Here is a 20,444-nt window from a genome sequence, read left to right as displayed (position 1 = left end):
GGAGCGATAATGGGCCTCATTTTGTCGGGAGAATTGTGGAGTATGTGCTGAAGGGCTTGGGGATTCAGCAGAAGTTTCATGCTGTGTTCCACCCTCAGTCGGCAGGTCTTGTTGAGCGGTATAATGCCACGTTGAAACTAAAACTGGCTAAGATGGTGGCGTCTACGACATTGAAGTGGCCGGATGCCTTACCGCTAGCATTGCTCTCTCTCAGATCAGTACCCCATTCTCGAACAGGCCTCACACCATATGAAGTGGTGTTTGGAAGGCCTATGAATATTTGGGGAGTGCCTAAGCCGCGATTGATACAGGATGTGCCTTGTATAATGATGAACGATTATTTGGCACGATTAACAAATGATTTGCTTTCTATTCATCAACAGGTTCGAGAAGCGCTCCCTGACAACTCTACTGGAGAGGGCCACAATCTTCACCCTGGCGACTTTGTCATGATAAAGTCGTTTGAGAGGGCGAACAGCTTGGAACCGAGGTGGCGTGGCCCCGAGCAGGTCCTCCTGGCAACTCGAACAGCTGTACGAGTGACCAACAGAAAGCGGTGGGTGCACTCAACCCACTGCCGTCGTGTTTCTCCTGATCTAGTGAATCCTGCTGTGTTGACCGACTACAAGGAGATTTTGGAGAAAGAAAAGAGCCCAGCTGTGACATCGGCCGAAGTTGAGGGAGCCTTCCCGGACCACACTGTTTCTGGACGAGAGCGCTATAATCTGCGGCCACGATAAAACCACGTTTTCGAGACTGGTTGGTTACCGCTCTGGGGTTTGTGAAACGGAAGCCAGGAATATCAAGGGGGGGGGATCAGTTCTGCCAAGAGTAGCGACACCCGTCTTGACCCCGGAGAAGAAAACAACGGCTACCTCGGAGCTCAGCACCGTATTTTTCCTTTTTAGGTGTAAATACACACATGTACATTTGAGACTTGGTGAACTTTTTGAACTATTTAAGACTTTGAGAACTCATTGAACTATGGCGTCTTCTGCATCACGAGACAAAAGAATACTTGGTGCCATCCTTTTCGTCTTGACAATTGTGGTAATAGCAGTGATAGCTTGGGTAGTTGAACTTGTGGTGCCTGCACGTGAACATTTGCTGCCGACTACCCCGGCTCCATCTGAACATTTTCACTTCACTTTGCCTTACCATGAAGAACAAAAACAACAAGTGATGGACCGAATGTGGATCAATGTCACACATTACCCCAGTCAAAAGATCTGGGCCCAAATCCATCGTTTTTTTGCACTCCACACCACCCTGGGTTAGACAATGGCGATATGCAAATCAGCTCTGACCCTGTTGCCCCATGGGAACAGTCCAGTCCGAACTACAAAAGCCATGTCCTTCCCAGAACGGAATCAAGCATCCGAGGACCAGACCGGTTTCGAGGTAACACCTCATCAGCCCGGCTTTGCATATCGCCATTGTCTAACCCAGGGTGGTGTGGAGTGCAAAAAAACGATGGATTTGGGCCCAGATCTTTTGACTGGGGTGAATGTGTGACATTGATCCACATTCGGTCCATCACTTGTTTTTGCAATTGCCGCCCTAAGTGCGCTGGGGATGCCCAGACGTGGGTCCCAGGCACTCCACACCACTGGAGTCAAGCTAGCCGGGCTGATGAGAGGTGTTACCTCGAAACCGGTCCGGTCCTCGGATGCTTGATTCCATTCTGGGAAGGACATGGCTTTTGTAGTTCGGACTGGACTGTTCCCATGGGGCAACAGGGTCAGAGCTGATTTGCATATCGCCATTGTCTAACCCAGGGTGGTGTGGAGTGCAAAAAAACGATGGATTTGGGCCCAGATCTTTTGACTGGGGTGAATGTGTGACATTGATCCACATTCGGTCCATCACTTGTTTTTGCAATTACCATGAAGAACGGCACCGACAGACTTATTTGAACAATAGCTTTATTCAGATCCTGCATCATACGCATAACATGACAAATACATCTAATTGTTGGGTGTGTGGGATGTTGCCTGGGCACCAGAAGAAAGGGGGCACTCCACTCATTCCACTCCGTTCTCACATAATGGATCTTGCAATGCCTGGTACACTCTTCCCTTCACTTTGAGATGGCCAACAAAAGGGGGGGTGCTTTTCCGTTTGAATAAAATTTGCTACCATGACCGGGATGGGTATCCACGAGCTGAGGGTACTCGATTTGAATGGGAGGAGTACCGCCCCGATAATGCGTCTGCCCCACGTGTTTACAGCAATCAACGGAACATCAACGTATCTAGTTCACATGTTATTAATGTTATTGCTACCAAAGCTGATGTGTATACGCAATAAAGGTATAATTCCGGTTGGGAAAAGTGAATGCAACACTACACTTACGTTTGATAGCCCAAATGGCATATCGTTTGTAGCATCTCGCAATACTTATTTTATCTGTGGAACGAAGGGTTATCATCAGCTCCCGTTGGGATGGTTAGGCACTTGTTATGTATCTTTTGTATTGCCCCCTGTATTCATTGCCCCACCAATGTATCATAATGACTATGTACTTTATCACGACTTCGTGTTGAATCGTGTTAAACGTGCTGTTGTTCTGGATGACATCGACCAGACTGACACTGCTTTGCAACAATATGTGGACTTCAATTTGGGATTGTTTTCCTTTGTGGGGGCTGCTTTGAATAGTCGGAAAATACGACGATTGACCTGTGTTGTTGAGGCTGTAGCCAATGATACTGCTATTGCACTAGGGAATATTACTGAAGAACTCCAGATTTCTAGGATTGTTACGCTCCAGAACAGAATGGTTCTAGATGTGGTTCTAGCTGACCGTGGGGGGGCCTGTAGAATAATCGGAAGTAGCTGCTGCGTATATGTGCCCGATAACTCACCATCTGTTTATGATGTTATTTCGAAATTGCATAAGATAGCCGCTAAAATACACCCGGACAATGGAACTTTGACTCTTTCAGGATGGTTCTGGTCAGTGCTTACCACTTGGGGTTGGAAACTGCTAACGATTCTATGCATCATTGTCGGGATATTGTTTTTTGTATGTTTATGTATACAATGTGGCCCAGCTTTATGTTCCATGTGTTTATCGGCTTGCATACCATCAAGACGAGCTCTTGCTCACAACAAAATGATGCTTCATAAAGAAGTAGCTCAAATAATGCTAATTGATATTGAAGATGAACACCCTGATTATGTTCACTATGAGGTAGCTTCAGCTAAACGCTAAAAGGGTCGTCTGTCGTAATTTGACAATGGCCGGGTTAGCGCTTAGCTGTGCTACACGTGTTCTCGCTTAACTTGGCCATACTTGGAAACGCCATCTTGTTACGGCGGCCATCTTAGATCATGAGCGGCCTCGCGGCCAGCGTGCCCTTTAGTCCGTTGTCCGTGCCACTGACCACTCGAGTTTGCCCAGCAACAGGCTATTTTTAGTAACGGTCAAGCCTGTACATGCGCAGTCCCAACTACCCAGTCGCCCCTCAGGAATGTGCTGCCAAACTGACCAGCGGGGTTGTAACCCCTCCAATGAGCTGGCTGTGTTCCAAAAATGACCATATATGTACATAACGCTCTGTAGTTCTGTACCGCCTATCGTTTTATTACTTGTAAATTGTATAAAAGAACGGGTCACACCGATGTTCGGTGTGATACTTCTTGCATTACCGAAGGGTGCTGTAGGAATGTACCACCACCCCACGGGGTCTTAATAAACTTGTTCTTTGAATTTTTCAGTTTCCGTGCCAACAGTTTTTTCATGTAAGTGGGTTGCCTTCGGAGCATGTAGGCCTTGGGAACCCGATACTACACCAGAACCCACCCACCGACCCCACAAACCCAGACGCCGCAGCACACTACCTCAGACAGTGAATCAACGACTGCGTCAACCATTCGCCCCACTCAAAAAACCCCTCCAATAGCAAGAGAGCCACCTGGTTCACCGATGAGCTCCAGACCTCCAAACGCACATGTCAGAAACACCACGACTGCCCCGACTACGCCAGACTCCACCTCCCCTGCAAACACCACCAGCGCAAACCGCCTGACCTCCTGGTCCAACGTCAACGAGACACGCAAGGTCATGAACTCCATCCACTCAGGATCTCGGTCAGACCCGTGCCCACACCACGTATTCAAAGCAGATGCAGCCATCGCACCCCAACTACGGAAGGTCATCAACATCTTCTTCGAAACAGCGACATTCCCGAAAGCTGGAAGCACGTCGAAATCTACGCCCTCCTGCAAGAAGCCCAAGGTGGACCCCAAGGACCTCAAGAACTTCAGGCCCATCTCCCAGCTCCGGCGAAGGTTATAGAGAAAATAGTCAACATGCAATTGGCACGCCACCTCGAAAACAATCTTGGACTCATCCCAGTCCGGATTCAGAAGAAACCACAGCACCGAGACAGCCCTCATCGATGCCACAGACTACATCAGGCGCCAACTAGACAACAGCGAAACATCAGCACTCATCCTCCTGGACCAGTCAGCCGCCTTCGACACGGTCTGCCATCGCACTCTAAAGACACCTCCAAGAAGCCGGAATCCAAGAGAAGGCTCTTGACTGGACCACGTCCTTCCTCTCTGGCAGAACTCAGAGCGTCCGCCTCCCACCCTTCCGATCTGAAGCCACCGACATAATCTGCGGCGTCCCCAGGGCTTATCCCTCAGCCTGACGTGGTTCAACGTCTAAATGGCCCCCCCCCCTTGCACTGGTGGCCCACCATCACGACCTCAACATAATCTCCTAAGCCGACGACACCCAGCTCATCCTCTCCCTCTCCAAGGACCCACACACCGCCAAAACAAACCTCCACGAGGAAATGAAGGCAGTCCCCGACTGGATGAGGAGCAGCCGTCTGAAACTGAACTCTGACAAGACGGAGGTTCTCATCCTCGGACCCACCCCCTCAGCCTGGGATGATTCCTGGTGGCCGACCACACTGGGAACAGCACCGACACCCACCAATCATGCTCGCAACCTAGGATTCATCCTCAACTCTTCCCTCTCCATGTCTAAGCAGGTCAATGCAGTCTCCTCCTCCTCCTCCTCCTCCTCCTCCTGCTCCTGCTCCAACACCCTCCGCACGATCTACAAGTGGATCCCGACCGGAAGAAGAACGGTGACACAGGCCCTCGTCAGCAGCAGACTGGACTACGGCAATGCACTCTATGCAGGAATCCCAGCCAAACACCTACGACGACTACAACACATCCAAAACGCCTCCGCCCGACTGATAGTCAACGTCCCCTGCTGCAGCCACATCACCCCCCACCTGAGACCTACAATGGCTCCCCGTTGACAAGAGAATCACCTTCAAGCTCCTCACCCTCGCAAACAAAGCACTCCACAACGTCGGACCAGCCTACCTGAACAGCAGACTCCGCTTCTACACCCCCACCCGCCAGCTCCGCTCTGCCAGCCTCGCCCTCGTCCCCCGCATCCCACGAACGACCTCCGGCAGCAGATCCTTCTCCTACCACGCCGCCAAGATTAGGAACACCCTCCCTACCCACCCACCGAAGGCAGACCCAAGACCTACTCGCCTTCAGAAGACTCAAGACCTGGCTCTTCGAGCAGTAGTGGCACCCCCACTCCCCTCAGCGCCTTGAGACCCTCACGGTTAAGTAGCGCGCTTTACAAGTACTCTGATTGGATCAAGGGGACACATGCCTCCTAATCCTACTTTACTTATCTGCAGCCTTTGATACCCAGCATTACGCACAACACTTAAGACCAGCACTGCCATCAATGGCACAGTCTTAAGATGGTTCACATCTTACCTCCAACTTTGCTTGCAATAAATAAAAAACCAACAACTGTATCTCAAAACCTACAGTAGTTCCACATGATGTACCCTAAGGCTCACTTCCTTTCACATCCCTTTTCAATCTCTTCATGGAACCCCTTTTCTCCTGTACCAAGTAGCGGTCAAATGTTGCCTATATGCTGATGACACTCCTACAAAATTAAATTGCCCAGTGACATCCTACATCTGAATACCACACTAATCAACCACTTAAAGTTGAACCCCTAAAAAAACTGATTACTTTTCTCCCGAAAAACAACAAGCCTCTACCAATCCAAAATTGGCTCAAGAATTTGGACGCCCTAAACTTCTCACACTATCCAACTCAGTGAAGTCCTTTGGCATCAACCTGAACAAAAACAGATCAAAGAAGGAACAAGTCAACAAATCAGCCACACTAAAACATCAAGAAATTCAAACCGTTCATTCCACCTGATGATTTTAAGACAGTAGTGCAATCTCTAGTCCTCAAAACTGGATTATTGCAACACCTTCTGCACAGGGAATCTGAAAAATTACCTTGCCCCCCGCCCAAGAACAGTTCAACACTAAGCCCGGCTTCTAACAGGTTTTAAACGGTTTGAGCACATCTCACCGGACCACAAAAACCTTAGTGGGAATGAAGATGCATCTACAAGACTGCATACATCACCCACAAAGACCTTCATACACATTGCCTCAACTATCTAGATACCAAACTTTTGAAAGCAGGAAGAGTCAGGATTCTGAGAAGCTCCACCTCCCAAACTGAAAAAGAAATCCACAGACACGCTCATGCTCTAGAAATGCACCTAGGATCTGGAACTCACTCCTTAATGATCTCCGCTGCATCCCATCCTTTCCCTGCTTTGAACTGGACCTTAAATACCTACTGCTCAGCAAATACTTCAATATGCACACAAACTGTGCTAGGTTTCTAAATCTCACACCCAAACAGACTAGACATGCTGCGGCAGTAGATTTATTTAGCAGCTCTGGATTTGAAGTGATTTTCCCAGTAGACAATTGAATCAGTCTTTTGATGTGAAGAGATGGAATGGGCTATCATGAAGCGATGGCGATACTGAGGAGATCTGCCATCAGATCAAGGTTGCTACTGATGTAAAATGTTAAGATTTTTAGTGTCAAATCCTAGCTCCAAGACTACAGCAGGATACTAGGATCTAGTCACAAATGTAGGGCAGTCTGGCATTCATAATTTCTCTTCCTTCTGGATTAATCCCTTCTTCCTCTTGGCGAATGACAGATCAAGGATCATGAATGGTAGCTTATCTTTTATTCTCAAAGGAATAAACTCAAGAGTTGAAGGAGCAAAGCTGAAAGGCGGTGGAAAGCAAAGGATAATGCTACTTTTACAGTACATTTGCCACTCGACTGCAAGTCATGGTGTAATGCCTTTTATTCAATTGTAGATTACTCAAATGGAACAGCTAAGAACATAGAGGAACATTGAATGTGCTGACCTGTAGTGATGGACATCTTCAAAAGACTTGGAGTTATTGATGGCAAAGACACATAAAAAGCCCTCTCCTGTACGCATGTACTGGTCCCTCATGGCACTGTACTCTTCTTGACCTGCAGTATCCAAGATGTCCAGGATGCAAGTCTCTCCATCAATCACGACCTGCTTTCTGTAGGAGTCCTGTGAGGGGAAAATAGCAGTATAACATTACATAGAGCAGAGAAGCACATGGTACTGTCAGATGTTTATATAGCTGGTTTAAGTCTTCAGTGGCTGCATAATCCAAAATGTTCTGGTAAAGGAACAAAAAACAGGTATGGAGGACATGAAAACCCAACACCTATTTAAGGCCTTCGGAGGTAGGAGACTGACTATATATAGTGTCCACCTTTGCTGAGGCACTTTGCCCAGAGTCCAGGCAACCCTTAGTGAAAGTGTTTAGGTCCCTGATAACCAAAGCTCTCAAGGAGTAGCTGTAGAAAGCAGCTAAGGTTTATTCAAGTGGGTGTAAAGCGGGTGCATTTACCAGCTAGTCAGCAAGCTTTTGCACAAGAAAGAACCACACAAGTATTTACAAAAAAACAGTAGTATTTATTATCACGAAAATAATCACTAACTTAGTATATCTCCTACCCGGAGATACCAAATATACAAGTAAAACCTAAAAACAAACAAACAGTTAAGTAGGCAAGTACCAAATTGGGACTGATCCCGAAAGATGGAGAAGCCCAGGGAAACCAAGGAACACCAAACGGTGATTGGCTAGGGACCCTAAGGCACCAAGGTGCAGAGTCATTACACCGGGTCATACGTCCATAGGATAAAACAAAGTAAGCAGCGGTCGGCATTTTCTTGTTTCAGGACCCTTCCATTAAGGAGCCAGAGGACACCAACTGGATCAGGGAAGGTTGGAGAGCCAACCCACTCGTGGATACCCAGGAATCCAGGGTACCTGTTATAATTAAATCCAGGAATCAAGTAAAATTAAGTTGGAGTTTATTATCCAGCACAGCAATCATAAGCTCAAAGCTTCAAGGTCCAGATGCAACGGACCTCTCCTTACCAACCACCTTCAGAATACAGAATGTTATTAGAACATAAACATGGCTCATGGACAGCAGCTCAGGAGCATCATGATGTCACTTACCCAGATGTTAACACAGAAAAATAGTGATACAGAATGTAACATATCCCCTTTCCCATAAACAAGCATGTTGTTCAGACATAAATCACTAAACCTAGCTGGTCTATTTCTTACACGAACATTTTGCTTGATTCTTGAAGCTACTGTGCCATCAATACTTTGTCCTAAAACTTCAGTGTTGGGTTTACATCTAGAGCTAGAATCAGAAACAAAATTACTACACTTAGCAATTCTTCTTATATTCCACAATTTTCCATCTTGTGTAATAACAGAATTAGTAAACACTTTTTTAATCTGTATAGGTTTACCAAATTTACATGACCCTTTCATCATTAGACCTGGTCTCATAATTCTTACCCAATCTCCAACAAAATTATGAGTTCCAACTTTCCATTTCCTATTGTACCAATTCGCGGTTTTGTTTTGCTTCATTTCCACTCTTAGCTGTATCATGTACACATTCTTTAATATCTAGTTTACCTTGACACTTGTTCTTAAACCACCATGGACATATTTTTGAAGCAGGATCTCTTCCTTTGAGTAGTTTAAAGGGACTAAGTTCAGTTGTTGTATGAGGTGTAATTTGATAAACCCACAATCTCTTAACTCATTCATCCATTCAACATGGGTTTTCACCACATCTGTTATATATGACTTCAACACTATTAAAATCGCTCCACCTGGCCGTTCTCATGTGGTTCATATAACGATGTACACTTGTGTATAATGCCATGTTCCTTTAAATAATTCTCCATCTCAATTGATTTCAATTGTACTCCATTGTCTGTAATTACACAGGACAACCTGCTCGAGCAAAAATTTCATTAAAAAACACAATCACTGCATTTGTAGTAGCATTAGGTACAAATTTTACCTCCGGCCATTTTGAGTGGAAGTCAATCAAAACCAAGGCATATTGTGAATTTTCTGGTAGATTCTTGAATGGGCCTGAAATATCAAAAGCTAACTTTTGCCACGGCATGTCTGGCCACTTAACCTTTAAAGGTGGAACATAAGTCCTTAACATTCTCTCACTCGACACACACTCTTCATATTCCCTCACTACTCTATCTATAAATGCATCAATTCCAGGCCACCAAAAGAAAGCCCTAATCAACCTTTTCATTGAAGATATACCCGGATGTGTTTTATGAGCTAGCTTAAGTATGACCTTTTGTACACCTTGTGGTGGAACACATTTGCCTGACTTAAACAAAAAACCATTCTCCCACTTCAATTCTTCCGCTACCTTCGCAAAAGGTAAAAGCTCCTTTTCGATTAACTCTTTTTTAGGCAATCCTTCCATAATGTACTTTTTAAGGGAACTCCACCTATCATCCATCCTTACACAACTGTCCCACTTCTCTTCTGTAATCTCCTGAAACTGATCTCCCATCACATCAGCCATAGTCACAATGAATTCTCCTTCCTTAACCACATCCACCTTGTCCTGCTCACAGGGCAAACGTGATAGGAAATCTGCAGTAACATTCTTCTTCCCTGGAACATACGTGCTAAAATTGTATTCTTGTAATCTAGAAGATCACCTCGCAATCCTGGCAGTGGAATGCCAACCACCGCCTGTAGACAATATATTAACAAGCGGTTTATGATCTGTTCTGAGGATAAACCTGCAACCCCATACATATAACCTAAAATGTTCCATCGCCCACACATGCAAGCAACTCTTTCAATTGCTGCATACTTCCGTTCACACTCGTTCAACGTGCGGGAAGCAAAAGCCACGTTCCACTCCTCTTTACCTACTCACTGAGACAGAATGCCAACTAAACCATATAAACTCACATCCACCGTGATAATTCATCCTAAAGGGTTTCAATGTAGGAGAATTAATTATATCCTTTATGCATTCAAAAGCTTCCTGTTGCTCATTTGTCTTAATAAAACCCGCAATGGTTCCATTTTTGTAGCGAAATTTTCCACAAACTTACTGTAATTTTCACACATACCCGTGAATGAACACAATTGATCCTTATTTGTGGGTGATGGGGCTTTAACTATTGCATCTACATTAGTTTTTTTGGTAACAATTACATTCCCAGACTGTTGGACCCGGCCCTTTGGGCAGGTTCACCCCCAGACTTTTTGCTTTTTCCTAGCCTGTTTCTGGAACCTGGTGGTGGTGATTTTAGGCCTCTGCGCACTTTTTCACTGTGGTACAGTGTAAAGTGCTTGAGCTCTCTGTATGTATGGTGAGTGACCTGCCCTCCCATAGGAATGAATGGGGAATATGTATGCCCATGGTAGTTCCTGATGTATGGGTAGTGCTGGGGCGAGTTTGATATTTACGAACTCGTGAGACTGAATGCTGCAAAATGGTATATGCGGCATGTGTGTGTCTAGTCTAGAAGTGCCTCTTTTAGAAGTTGGCATATTTGTGTAATTTGGGTCTAGCATGTGATTGGCTGGTGAGCCTGGGTCAGAGTGCCTGGGCCTACTTGTGGATTAACTGTCTGGTTTGAGGGTGACAGGGGCTGGAGAGCCCAGGAGGTTGTCTGAGTCAGCCCATGGATGAAACGCAGCATCTGCTGCAAGGGAAGTGGCAGGAGATGGCACCTGATAGTGAAGGGCTGTGCCTGCCTGACTACAAAGCTGGCTCCACCTCCCGCTGGGCGACTGTCACCTCTGTCCCCGATACTGAAGGGACTTCCCTCTAAACCAGTCCAGCTGGTTCACACAGACTTCAAAGACTTTTCACTGTATAAGAAGGGGCTGTGTCCCCTTCCAAAATGTTCTTGTTTCTGACTTGAATCTACCAGGGGCGGGCGCTGCCCAGCCCCTAGATGCCTGAAGGACTTTTCCTGCTAGAGGCTATGCTGCTCCCTCTCCTGGACTGCTGAGGTCCAGGACTGCTAAGGACTTTGCTGGACTTGTTCCTGTAGCGCTGAGAGAGCGCTTTGCTGCTAGGAGCGCTTTATTTTACTGTGGTAGCGCTTGACTTGCTATTTGTAGCGCATGGAGCGCTTACAATTTCCTTTAGCGCTAGGGGAGCTCTCTAATTTTTGAAGCCGGTGCCCACCCGGCATTGGCCATGCCGCTAATCTTAATTTTTACTTGAGGGAGCCCACTCCTCTGTAAACTCAGCCCCCGCCTGCCTGCCTAAGGAGAAGGGCCGCTGCGCTGCCTGCAGCGACCCGGAAGTGGATGGCCGGCCGGCCAATCCCAGCGCGGCCGGCCGGAAGCCCCGCCCCGCAGCCAGAGGGAAGGAGAGAAGCTGGCCGGGTGACGAGAGGAGGAAGCATGGCGGCCGGATCGCAGGGCTCCAGTGATGCGAGGGAGCCCTGCTGCAGCTGGGAGACCGCCGTGAGGAGAGAGCAGAGGGGGCGCGGGGCACATTGTCGGTGCCCGCCCCCACCGCACGTCGAGGAAGGAGAGAAGATGGCGGCCGCTGCTGGGGCTCCCGTGTGCAGAGGGAGCCCCGAGTGAGGAAACTGAGCGGCGCGACGATGGAGCCTCCCCGCAGCAGAGCCGGTGAGTGAAGGGCTGCGGGGGGGGGGGGAGGGGGGGGGAGCTCTGTGCGGCCCCGAATGGCCCCACCGTGATTACAGAGCCTGCGAGGGGCTCTTGAGGGCCCGCATTGCTGCATGTTGGTGCCGCTTTGAGGCACAGAGTCAGGGCGGGTCGCCCCAACGTTGCCCAGAACCATGAGAAGGCTCCGGGGGCCATTTGTTGTTAGAGGGGGCGTCGGGGCACATTGCCGGTGCCCGCCCCCTCCTGCCAGCAAGATGTGTTTAGAGCCATGGAGGCTCTAAGGGGCCCATCGTTATTTAGAGCCATGAGGGGCTCTTGGGTGCCATGTTAGTTAAGCGGGGGCGTCGGGTCACATTACCGGTGCCCGCCCCCTCCTGCCTGCGAGAAGCTTGTGTCCAGAGCCATGAGAAGGCTCGAGGGGACATGGTTTACAGAGCCTGAGGGCTCCAATGGCCATAGATAGTTTAAGAGCCTGTGTGGCTCCAGCGTGGGCGCAGTTTGCTCCGGAGGGCTAGTGAGAGCCCTGCCGCAGTTCTGGTTCCCCAGCTGCCCAGCACTTTGTGGGCAGCTGCCACATTTAGGCTATTGTACTTTGAGACTGGCGCTGCATGGCAGCACGCCCTGACACAGGGCGTCTTCGCCCAACAAGGCCAGTTGGCCTAGGGACTGCCACAGGTAGTGGCTTATGTAAGTTATGCGCAATGTGATTCCTAGGTTTTTAATAGTAATTGCCTACTTTTTTTGCGCTATTGACTTATGTTCTGGCACCTCTGAATGTTTTTATGCATTATGTGTCTTTCTTTTCCTGCGCTGCACCCCTGAATGTATTTTATTGGATCATGTGCTTTATTCTTAACACCTCTGAATGCTTTAGGCATCATGTGTTTCTCTTTATTACTCCTCTGAATGTGTGTCATGCATCATGGGTAATGTGTTCTGGTATACCCCTAAATGTATTTTATTCTTAGGTGGTTGTCCTTTTTAGTACAGGTGGTCCTAGTAAGGTCCTGGTTCCTGTTACCAGTGGATACTGGTTGTGATCTTTGTGATTACCATTTTAGGTTTATTATTTCTTATTCTAGAAGTGCTATATCTGAATATGACAGTGGCCCATGTGGCCCTGTCTTGTGAATAATCCCATGTGAATATTGCCCGTCCCAGTTGGCAAAATGTATATGTGGGATTTTAACTGATGTGTTTTTACAATACAAAAGTTATTTTTATAATAACCTTGTGTGGAGTCTCTTTTGTGGTGTGCCTAGTATGTTGCTGTTGTGCGCTGGCGCAAATGCTTTACACATTGCCTCCGAGTTTAGCCTTACTGCTTGTGCCAAGCTACCAAGAGGGTGAGCAGGGGTTATCTTGGCATGTGACTTCCTTGCCCTGACTAGAATGGTGGTTTCTGCCTGGCTTTGGCGTCAGCCTTAGCCTACCAGAAATAGCCAGTTCTAACACAGACAATGTGTGACCTTAATACTCGACTGTACGTTTAAAAAGTTTACATTTATGTGCTTTCAATGTGAGACCATTGCTCTCTTAACCTTTTGCATACTTCAGTCAAATGAAAGACATGTTCCGTTTCATTCCTTGAGAAAATTAAATGTCATCTTGGAAGCATTTGACATATTCATCTAAATCCCTAAATATTTGGAACATCACTCTGGAAAACTGAGGCAGCCGACGCCAGACCAAATGGCATTCTTGTATATTGGTATAGGCCAAAAGGCGTAATGAACGCTGTAAGTTTTTTGACTCTTCCTTAAGTTCTATTTGGCGATATACAGATCGCAAATCTAACGTTGAAAATATTTGGGCTCCCTCAAACATTGACACAACTTCATTAATATTTGGCAATGGGTGACAGTCTATTACAATATTAGAGTTGAGAGCTCTAAGGTCTAAACATACCCTCAATTTTTGGTCCGGCTTGCGGACCAAAACAATGGGAGAAACCCATTCAGCTGATTCAATGGTTTCAATGATTCCCTCATCTAATAACTCTTAACATATCTTTTAATTCTTGTCTTACACTTATTGGAACACCCCTCATTTTTTGTTTGATAGGTGTAGCATTTTCCTTCAGAACAATGAGAGAAATTCTTTCATTTCCCTAACTTGTCACAAAACACATTCTTGTAACTGTTCACCAAAACCTTCTCTATCATTACAGTTGCTATTGTCGCCAATAGTAGCAATCTGATTATATAGGTTATCACATAAAGTGACTGGCTCTTTAGCCCTTGGATTCAATATAATTCCAAGTTTATACTGATCACGCGATCCTAGGACATTAACTCCTTTTTTTGTAATGTACAGCTTAATTTCAGAAAATCTATGCTTAAAGCAGATTTTTACTCCAAAATAACCCTCAACATCAATCTGATTTACTTCAAAACTCAGCCAAAATGTCAGAAGGTAGTAAACTCAGAACTCAGTTGCTTGTTTAATTTCTCTAAAAAATATTGGTGTGATAATAGTCTATGAAGACCCTGAAGCCACCATCAGAACTATGTCCACTCCACACACTTTAAAATCACTATTAGGTGATTTTTTAATATGATCAGGAACTCCATCAATAATGGAAACAAAGCCCCTATCAGCTTTATCCGTTTCATGTGCAAGATTGGATGAATTCACTTCATTATCCGCAACAAATGATACCACCTCTGGATGGTGTGACACTACGTCTAATGTCCCTACACACACACACACTTGTGAAGTGCCCTACTCTACCACAATTCCTACATTCCTTGTTAATTGCAGGACAAGCCGGAAATGAAGCAATGAGATTTACTTCCACATCTAAAACAAACCGTATTATTTCGTGTTGGTACTTGAACATACCTGTACATATTCGTGTTTGAATTTCCCCTATAGTTGTGTTGGAAACGTGTAGGTTGTTGTTGTAGGAACTTTGTAGGTTGCTGTTGCATTGTGTTCTCAATTTTAGGTTTAAGATAAAATACTTCCTCCTCTGCCGATTTTTTTATTAGTTGTCTTTGACAACCTCCATCCATTTCTCAGACTGTTCTAGTGCCTTTGCTTCTGTAATTGCCTCAGTCAAACTGGGAATTCCTAAAACCCACAATCTTTCTTGTATTTTTTTATTCCTAACGTGTACAATGATTTGATCTCTAATCATTTCATCTGTTAACGTTCCAAAATTACAATGTAACGATAAAGACCTTAATCCTGTGAGAAATCAAAACTTTGTCTTTTTGATCTCTGGTATAGAATTTGAATCTGTTTAAAGCAATACTTGTAACAGGCTTAAATCTTTTTTCTAATCTTAATAAAGCCTCATTATATACATTTAAATTATCACCGCTACCATCACTCTGGGACGTGATTTGAGGCAAAGATCTAAAAATAACTTGCCCTTCTGAACCTAAACAGTGCAACAAAATACTTTTTCTTTCTGCCGCCATACGTTCGCCATCTATAGCTTTCATATATGTGATAAATTCCTACTTCCATCTTGCCCAAGGCATGGTTGGATCGCCCGTGGACTGCAAATATTTTGCTGGAGGGTCAAATTGCATGTTTGCACGTTGAATTAAGAAAGTAAAACTAGGAAAATCAATAATATTATATATGCATCAAGCAAGTACAACTGTAGTGTAACAATAAATAAAGCCATTATACCATAACTGTTAAAATATTAAAATCATCTTCAATTGTTATTAAATAAAAAAAAAAATATGATATTGTGAACAAACAACAATTGGTAGTTCCTTGCGTTGAAAAAGTCAATATAACACCAGGAATATAGAAAATATCAGCAAGTAGGTTTAAATATATAAAAAAAATAAAGTAAAATGGAAGTATTCGAAGTCTGTGGTATCCAAATGTAGATCGTCGCAAATCTTCGTGTTTTGTTTAATTCAGTTGCTGTGGTGATGGAAAATGGCCGCCGCCGACGTCAGACGTAAGCGTACAACGTCATGACGAAAATTGCAGCGTTGCCTGGTGAAGATTGCAGCGTTGCCTTGTGTGCCGTCTTGACGGGGATCAACGCGCTGAAATAACGGTTGCCAAGAAAGTGGAACACTGACAAACCGCTCGCTGTATAACGTGAGTACAGCTCAAAAAATGCAATGAACCCGAAATGTATAAATTGCAGTATATAGTATTTCAATCGGACTAGTCTTAAAGAGTTAGACAGTTCAGTACAAGGAAAACGCTTTGAAGGCAAAAACTCCCTTGGAAGAAATCACCGCACAAAAACCTCTCCACATTCCAGCGGTGAACACGTTCATTATTTAATTGATTTAAAGCTTCACAAGCGCACCGAACACGGTTAGATGTTAAATAATGTAGTAACATAAACAGTCACTAGGTGGCAGCTTCTTTCCTCTCCAATGTTTCAGCGTTAAATTCAATAGCTGGTTACCAAAAGCAAAAACAGTCTTTTGTAAATGAACAAAATTATTAAATTATTATAGTTAAAGTACAGCCGCAGGTGCCATCAGTGCACAGATAATGTAAAATAATGTTCCAACTGCCGCTGGTGCGATCCATGCACAAAAGTGATTAAAGATGAATATTTGAAACACTCCGTACCTGTGCTGAAAGAATGACTGGAGTGTAACTTGGTTCTTCTCCCTCGTCGCCAAAAATTGTTATAATTAAATCCAGGAATCAAGTAAAATTAAGTTGGAGTTTATTATCCAGCACAGCATTCATAAGCTCACAGCTTCAAGGTCCAGATGCAACTGACCTCACCTTACCAACCACCTTCAGAATACAGAATGTTATTAGAACATAAACATGGCTCATGGACAGCAGCTCAGGAGCATAATTAGGTCACTTCCCCAGATGTTAACATAGAAAAATTGTGATACAGAATGTAACAGTACCTACACAAGGGAGCCCAGGTGCAGAGGTGTCGGAACCACACCTTTAAGCCAACAGGAGGGTCTTGGAAGTCCGGAGGCTACAGCGACTTGTGGACCAGAGCCAAGGAACCGAAACGTGGATTCTAGACCAGAAGTACCTGAAAGCAGAGGGACAGAGTCCAAACCACCCGAAGTGTCTAGGAGGCACAGGCGGGCACAATGCCACCCCTTGTCAGAGGTACCTGTTGAAGCACAGCAGTCTTGATGGAGCAGCCGTGGAGTCCAGGTGACTATGCAGGAGCACACAGGGTGTGCATCGGTTTTGGTCACAGCATCGAGACCCCTATAGGCCACACAAAACCTAATTTCTTTACCACCCTGTGTATCAGGCTTGGTGACTAAGACAAGTGGGCTGGTCTAGAGGCTCTCCGATAGCTCGAGGACTCCAGATTCCAGCATCATGCAATTGTCTGCTTTGACCCTCTTTCACGTGATAGGATTGCCTTTATATTTTAATCTTGACAGGTAGGCTTTCACCGGTGTCCCCATCATGGGTACACCAGCTAGTATGACCAGGGGGCAAAGAGAAGAGTTCAGCAAAAGGATTTCAGACTTGCGTGCAATCAGTCTGCTGGTGGGCAGTGAGGGTGTCAGACTCTTTCCAGTGACCAATCTTTTGGATTGTTGGTCAGGGAGAGTTTCACACTCAGCTTCCTGATCCTCATCTAGAAAGAACCATGAGCATGGTCACATCTTCCCTTTCATAATAGGATTTAAGGTGGTTGACATGGATACCCCTCTTGGGGTTCCTGCCAGATACAAGGTTCACCAGATAGGTGACCTCATTTTCTTTCCAGGAAAGGAATAGGGCCCACTCCACTTGTTATGAGTCAATGGCTCCAAATCTCACATATTATGCTCTGTTTGGAACTCAACCATAGCAGCCTTTTGGTCATACCATTACTTCTGGAGCTCCTGGCTGGCCTCAAGCTTTTTATTTGCTTTCTTTATGTTTTCAGCCATTGTGGAGCAGAGGCCAAGGCCATAGTACACTATATCTTGTTTAGGTTCAACTGACAAGATGACCAACAAGAAGTTCACATGGGGAGAACCCCACTCCGTTCTGTGGCACTTTCCTGTAGGCAAAAAGCATGCATGGAAGCAACCACCCCATTTTTGTTTTTCAGTGAGTCCACCAATCACGGCTTTCGAGGTCTTGTTGAATCTTTCAACAAGACCATTACACCGTGTATGGTAGGGGGTAGTGAATAGGTAGGCCTCTCCACACTCTTTCCACATGTATTTCAGGTAGTGAGACATGAAGTTGATGCCGGTCTGACACCACCGCCTTAGGAAAGCCCACTCTAGTAAAGATACTAATAAGGGACTAGCCACTGTAGGGGCAGTGGTAGTCCTAAGGGGACTAGCCTCAGGATACCTGGCGACATGATCCACTACCACTGGAAAAATCTGTTTCCTGATGCTGTATGAGGGTCAAGGGGGGGGGCAACAAAGGCAATCTCTACCCTCTCAAATGGAACCCCGACGACTAGGGTGGGATTAAGGGGTGCGTTGGGTGCCCACGTTTGCCACTGGCTTGAAAGGTGGAAAATGAGTTACAAAACTCCTTCACTTTCTCGTGCATCCCTGGCCAGTAGAAGTGGCTGACTAGCCTACTCCAAGTTTTGGTCTGAACAAGGTGTCCAGCTAAGAGGATGTCATGGGCCAAAGTTGGAAGAAATTCCCTAAATGCCTGAAGCTCTACTGCTCTCCTAGGTGGAACCAGGTTTGGGGTCTTTGGCCTAAGTGTAAAAGATTCCCTTCTCCAAATAGGTCTTGTGGGAACCACTGACGTCACCTTCCTCTACAACAGCTTCCTATTGCAGGCTTTCAAGAGGGACAGGTTTTCAGCCCCAGGAACAGATCTTCCCTAGAGGGTCCCCTGGGGCGAAAAGCTCAGCCTGGTAATGCTCCAGCTCCCGAGGCTCAGTTTCCTCTGGGGCTGCTCCTCCAGAGGCGAAGGGTCTGATGGGAAGCTGGCCCCCAAGTCTTCCTGCCTTTTCTCTTGGATGTTTGGGCCATTCTTCCAGGCCCCTGAACCCCTTTTTCACCCTGGGGTCTGCTCTGGTTTTTACACACAACCATTGTGGGATTCCAAGCATTTCTGAATGAATTGTCAGTTCTGCCACAACCCAGGCTGAGGACTCCGAATTACTGCCAGGCAAACAATCAACTTGTATGGATGAAGAGTCTGCTACCTCTTTCCAGCAACCTCTCCCCAGTGAAAGAACACCATCATGGGATGGGTTCTTGTCACATTGTCGGCATTGGTGACTTGATAGGTTCTTCCAGGCAGATAATGTTCAGAGAACACCAGCTGCTCAGTCACTATGGTTATGATGGCACCATTGTCTCAAGTTTCCATCCAAACCCCATTAATAACAGGATGCGGTCTGTATTTTTACATGTTAGTGGGCAAGACAACTAATGCGGCTATGTCCACATCTCCTACTAGAGTCACCTCAGTGAGCTCATTTGCATGGCCAGTGCTTTCCTAAGATCCCACCTAGAGATAAGCCACTGCATTTACTGCAGGCGGATTAGAGGCATTTTTATGACAAGAGTCTCCAGTTCAGGAAACTGTTTCTACAGCCATGCAGCAAGCCTTCTTGGAATCCCAGTTCTTTCCATAGTATCCACCCTTTGGCTGTGAAGAGTCTCTGGATCCACCCCCTGAACAGGTTTTTGGGGCCTGAAGAAGAGTTGGGACCTAATTACGTGTTTGTCGGTCCTGAGGAACTCCAAACGCCCAGTTGAGGTGCGGTGACTGAAGGGGACGGTAGGGGACCGATGCACCGGCAGTCCGCAAGCTGTATTAAGACTAACGCAACTGCTGGGGATCCGCAGCATGAGGCTGCAATATGCCTGGTGGTGGCGCGGTGGTCTGAGGCTGCAATATGCCTGGCAGTGCCGCTGCGGCACTGCCAAGTATATTAAGAGTTTCCTCACTGCCAGCGGTCTCATGGCGGTGCTCATACCATGAAAAAGTTGGCGGTGAAGAAACTAAGGGGGCCATGCAAGGCCCCCTGTTGTGTCTGGGGATACATGCAAGGGGGCACATGGTGTGCCCCCGTGTGCATGCATTTCCTTTCCTGCACTGCACAGTCCATGAGGTGCAGGAACAGACTTTGGCACTCCCATTGCAGTGCTTTTCTAATAGGCACCGCTGTGGGCCTGCCCGCCAAACCAAGTGGAAACTCATAATCTGGCACGTGGCAGAGTTTGGCAGTGAGGGATTGAGGCACTGGTGAGGCGGGCCACTTCCATACCGCCAAACTCTTAATCAGGCCCTTTGTTTTTAGGCTTACCATCTTTCCCTTGGAGAGCACTTTTTGGCCATTTCTTTTTGTCTCCTACACCTGTGGTAGTCTTGGTCACCCTGGTCTTGACCCAATGGCCTGCCTTCTTCCCCAACTTGAGGAAAAAGTGGACCTAGGTCTACCAGGAATTGATATAACTTATCTAGGTAACAATTACTTAAAAGATGTTCCTTCATCACATTGTTACCATCCAACCAACCTTGTGATTTCACGGAGTAATCTACAAAATCAGACCAGGTCTGGCTAGATTTTTCAAGCCTGCCTGAAGTGGATTCTATACCCTTTAGTAGTGAATCCAAAGCCCTCAATTAGTGTACCCTTCATGAGGTC

The 20,444-nt window shown here is 46.1% G+C and overlaps 1 protein-coding gene across 5 annotated transcripts in view; it reads right to left on the bottom strand.

Moving 5' to 3' along the window:
- Positions 1 to 20,444, bottom strand: part of LOC147701569 (GTPase KRas-like) — a 233,455-nt gene that overhangs the window by 89,392 nt on the left and 123,619 nt on the right. For all 5 annotated transcript variants that reach the window (XM_086930235.1, XM_086930234.1, XM_086930233.1 and 2 more), the window contains one exon: positions 7,262 to 7,440. In XM_086930235.1, the coding sequence (XP_086786361.1) occupies positions 7,262 to 7,440 (179 nt within the window). The remainder of the gene's footprint in view (positions 1 to 7,261; positions 7,441 to 20,444) is intronic.

The sequence above is a fragment of the Lissotriton vulgaris genome, chromosome 7 (assembly GCF_964263255.1).
Source record: "Lissotriton vulgaris chromosome 7, aLisVul1.2, whole genome shotgun sequence".
NCBI lineage: Eukaryota > Metazoa > Chordata > Amphibia > Caudata > Salamandridae > Lissotriton > Lissotriton vulgaris.
This window is presented reverse-complemented; position numbering and strand designations above follow the sequence as displayed.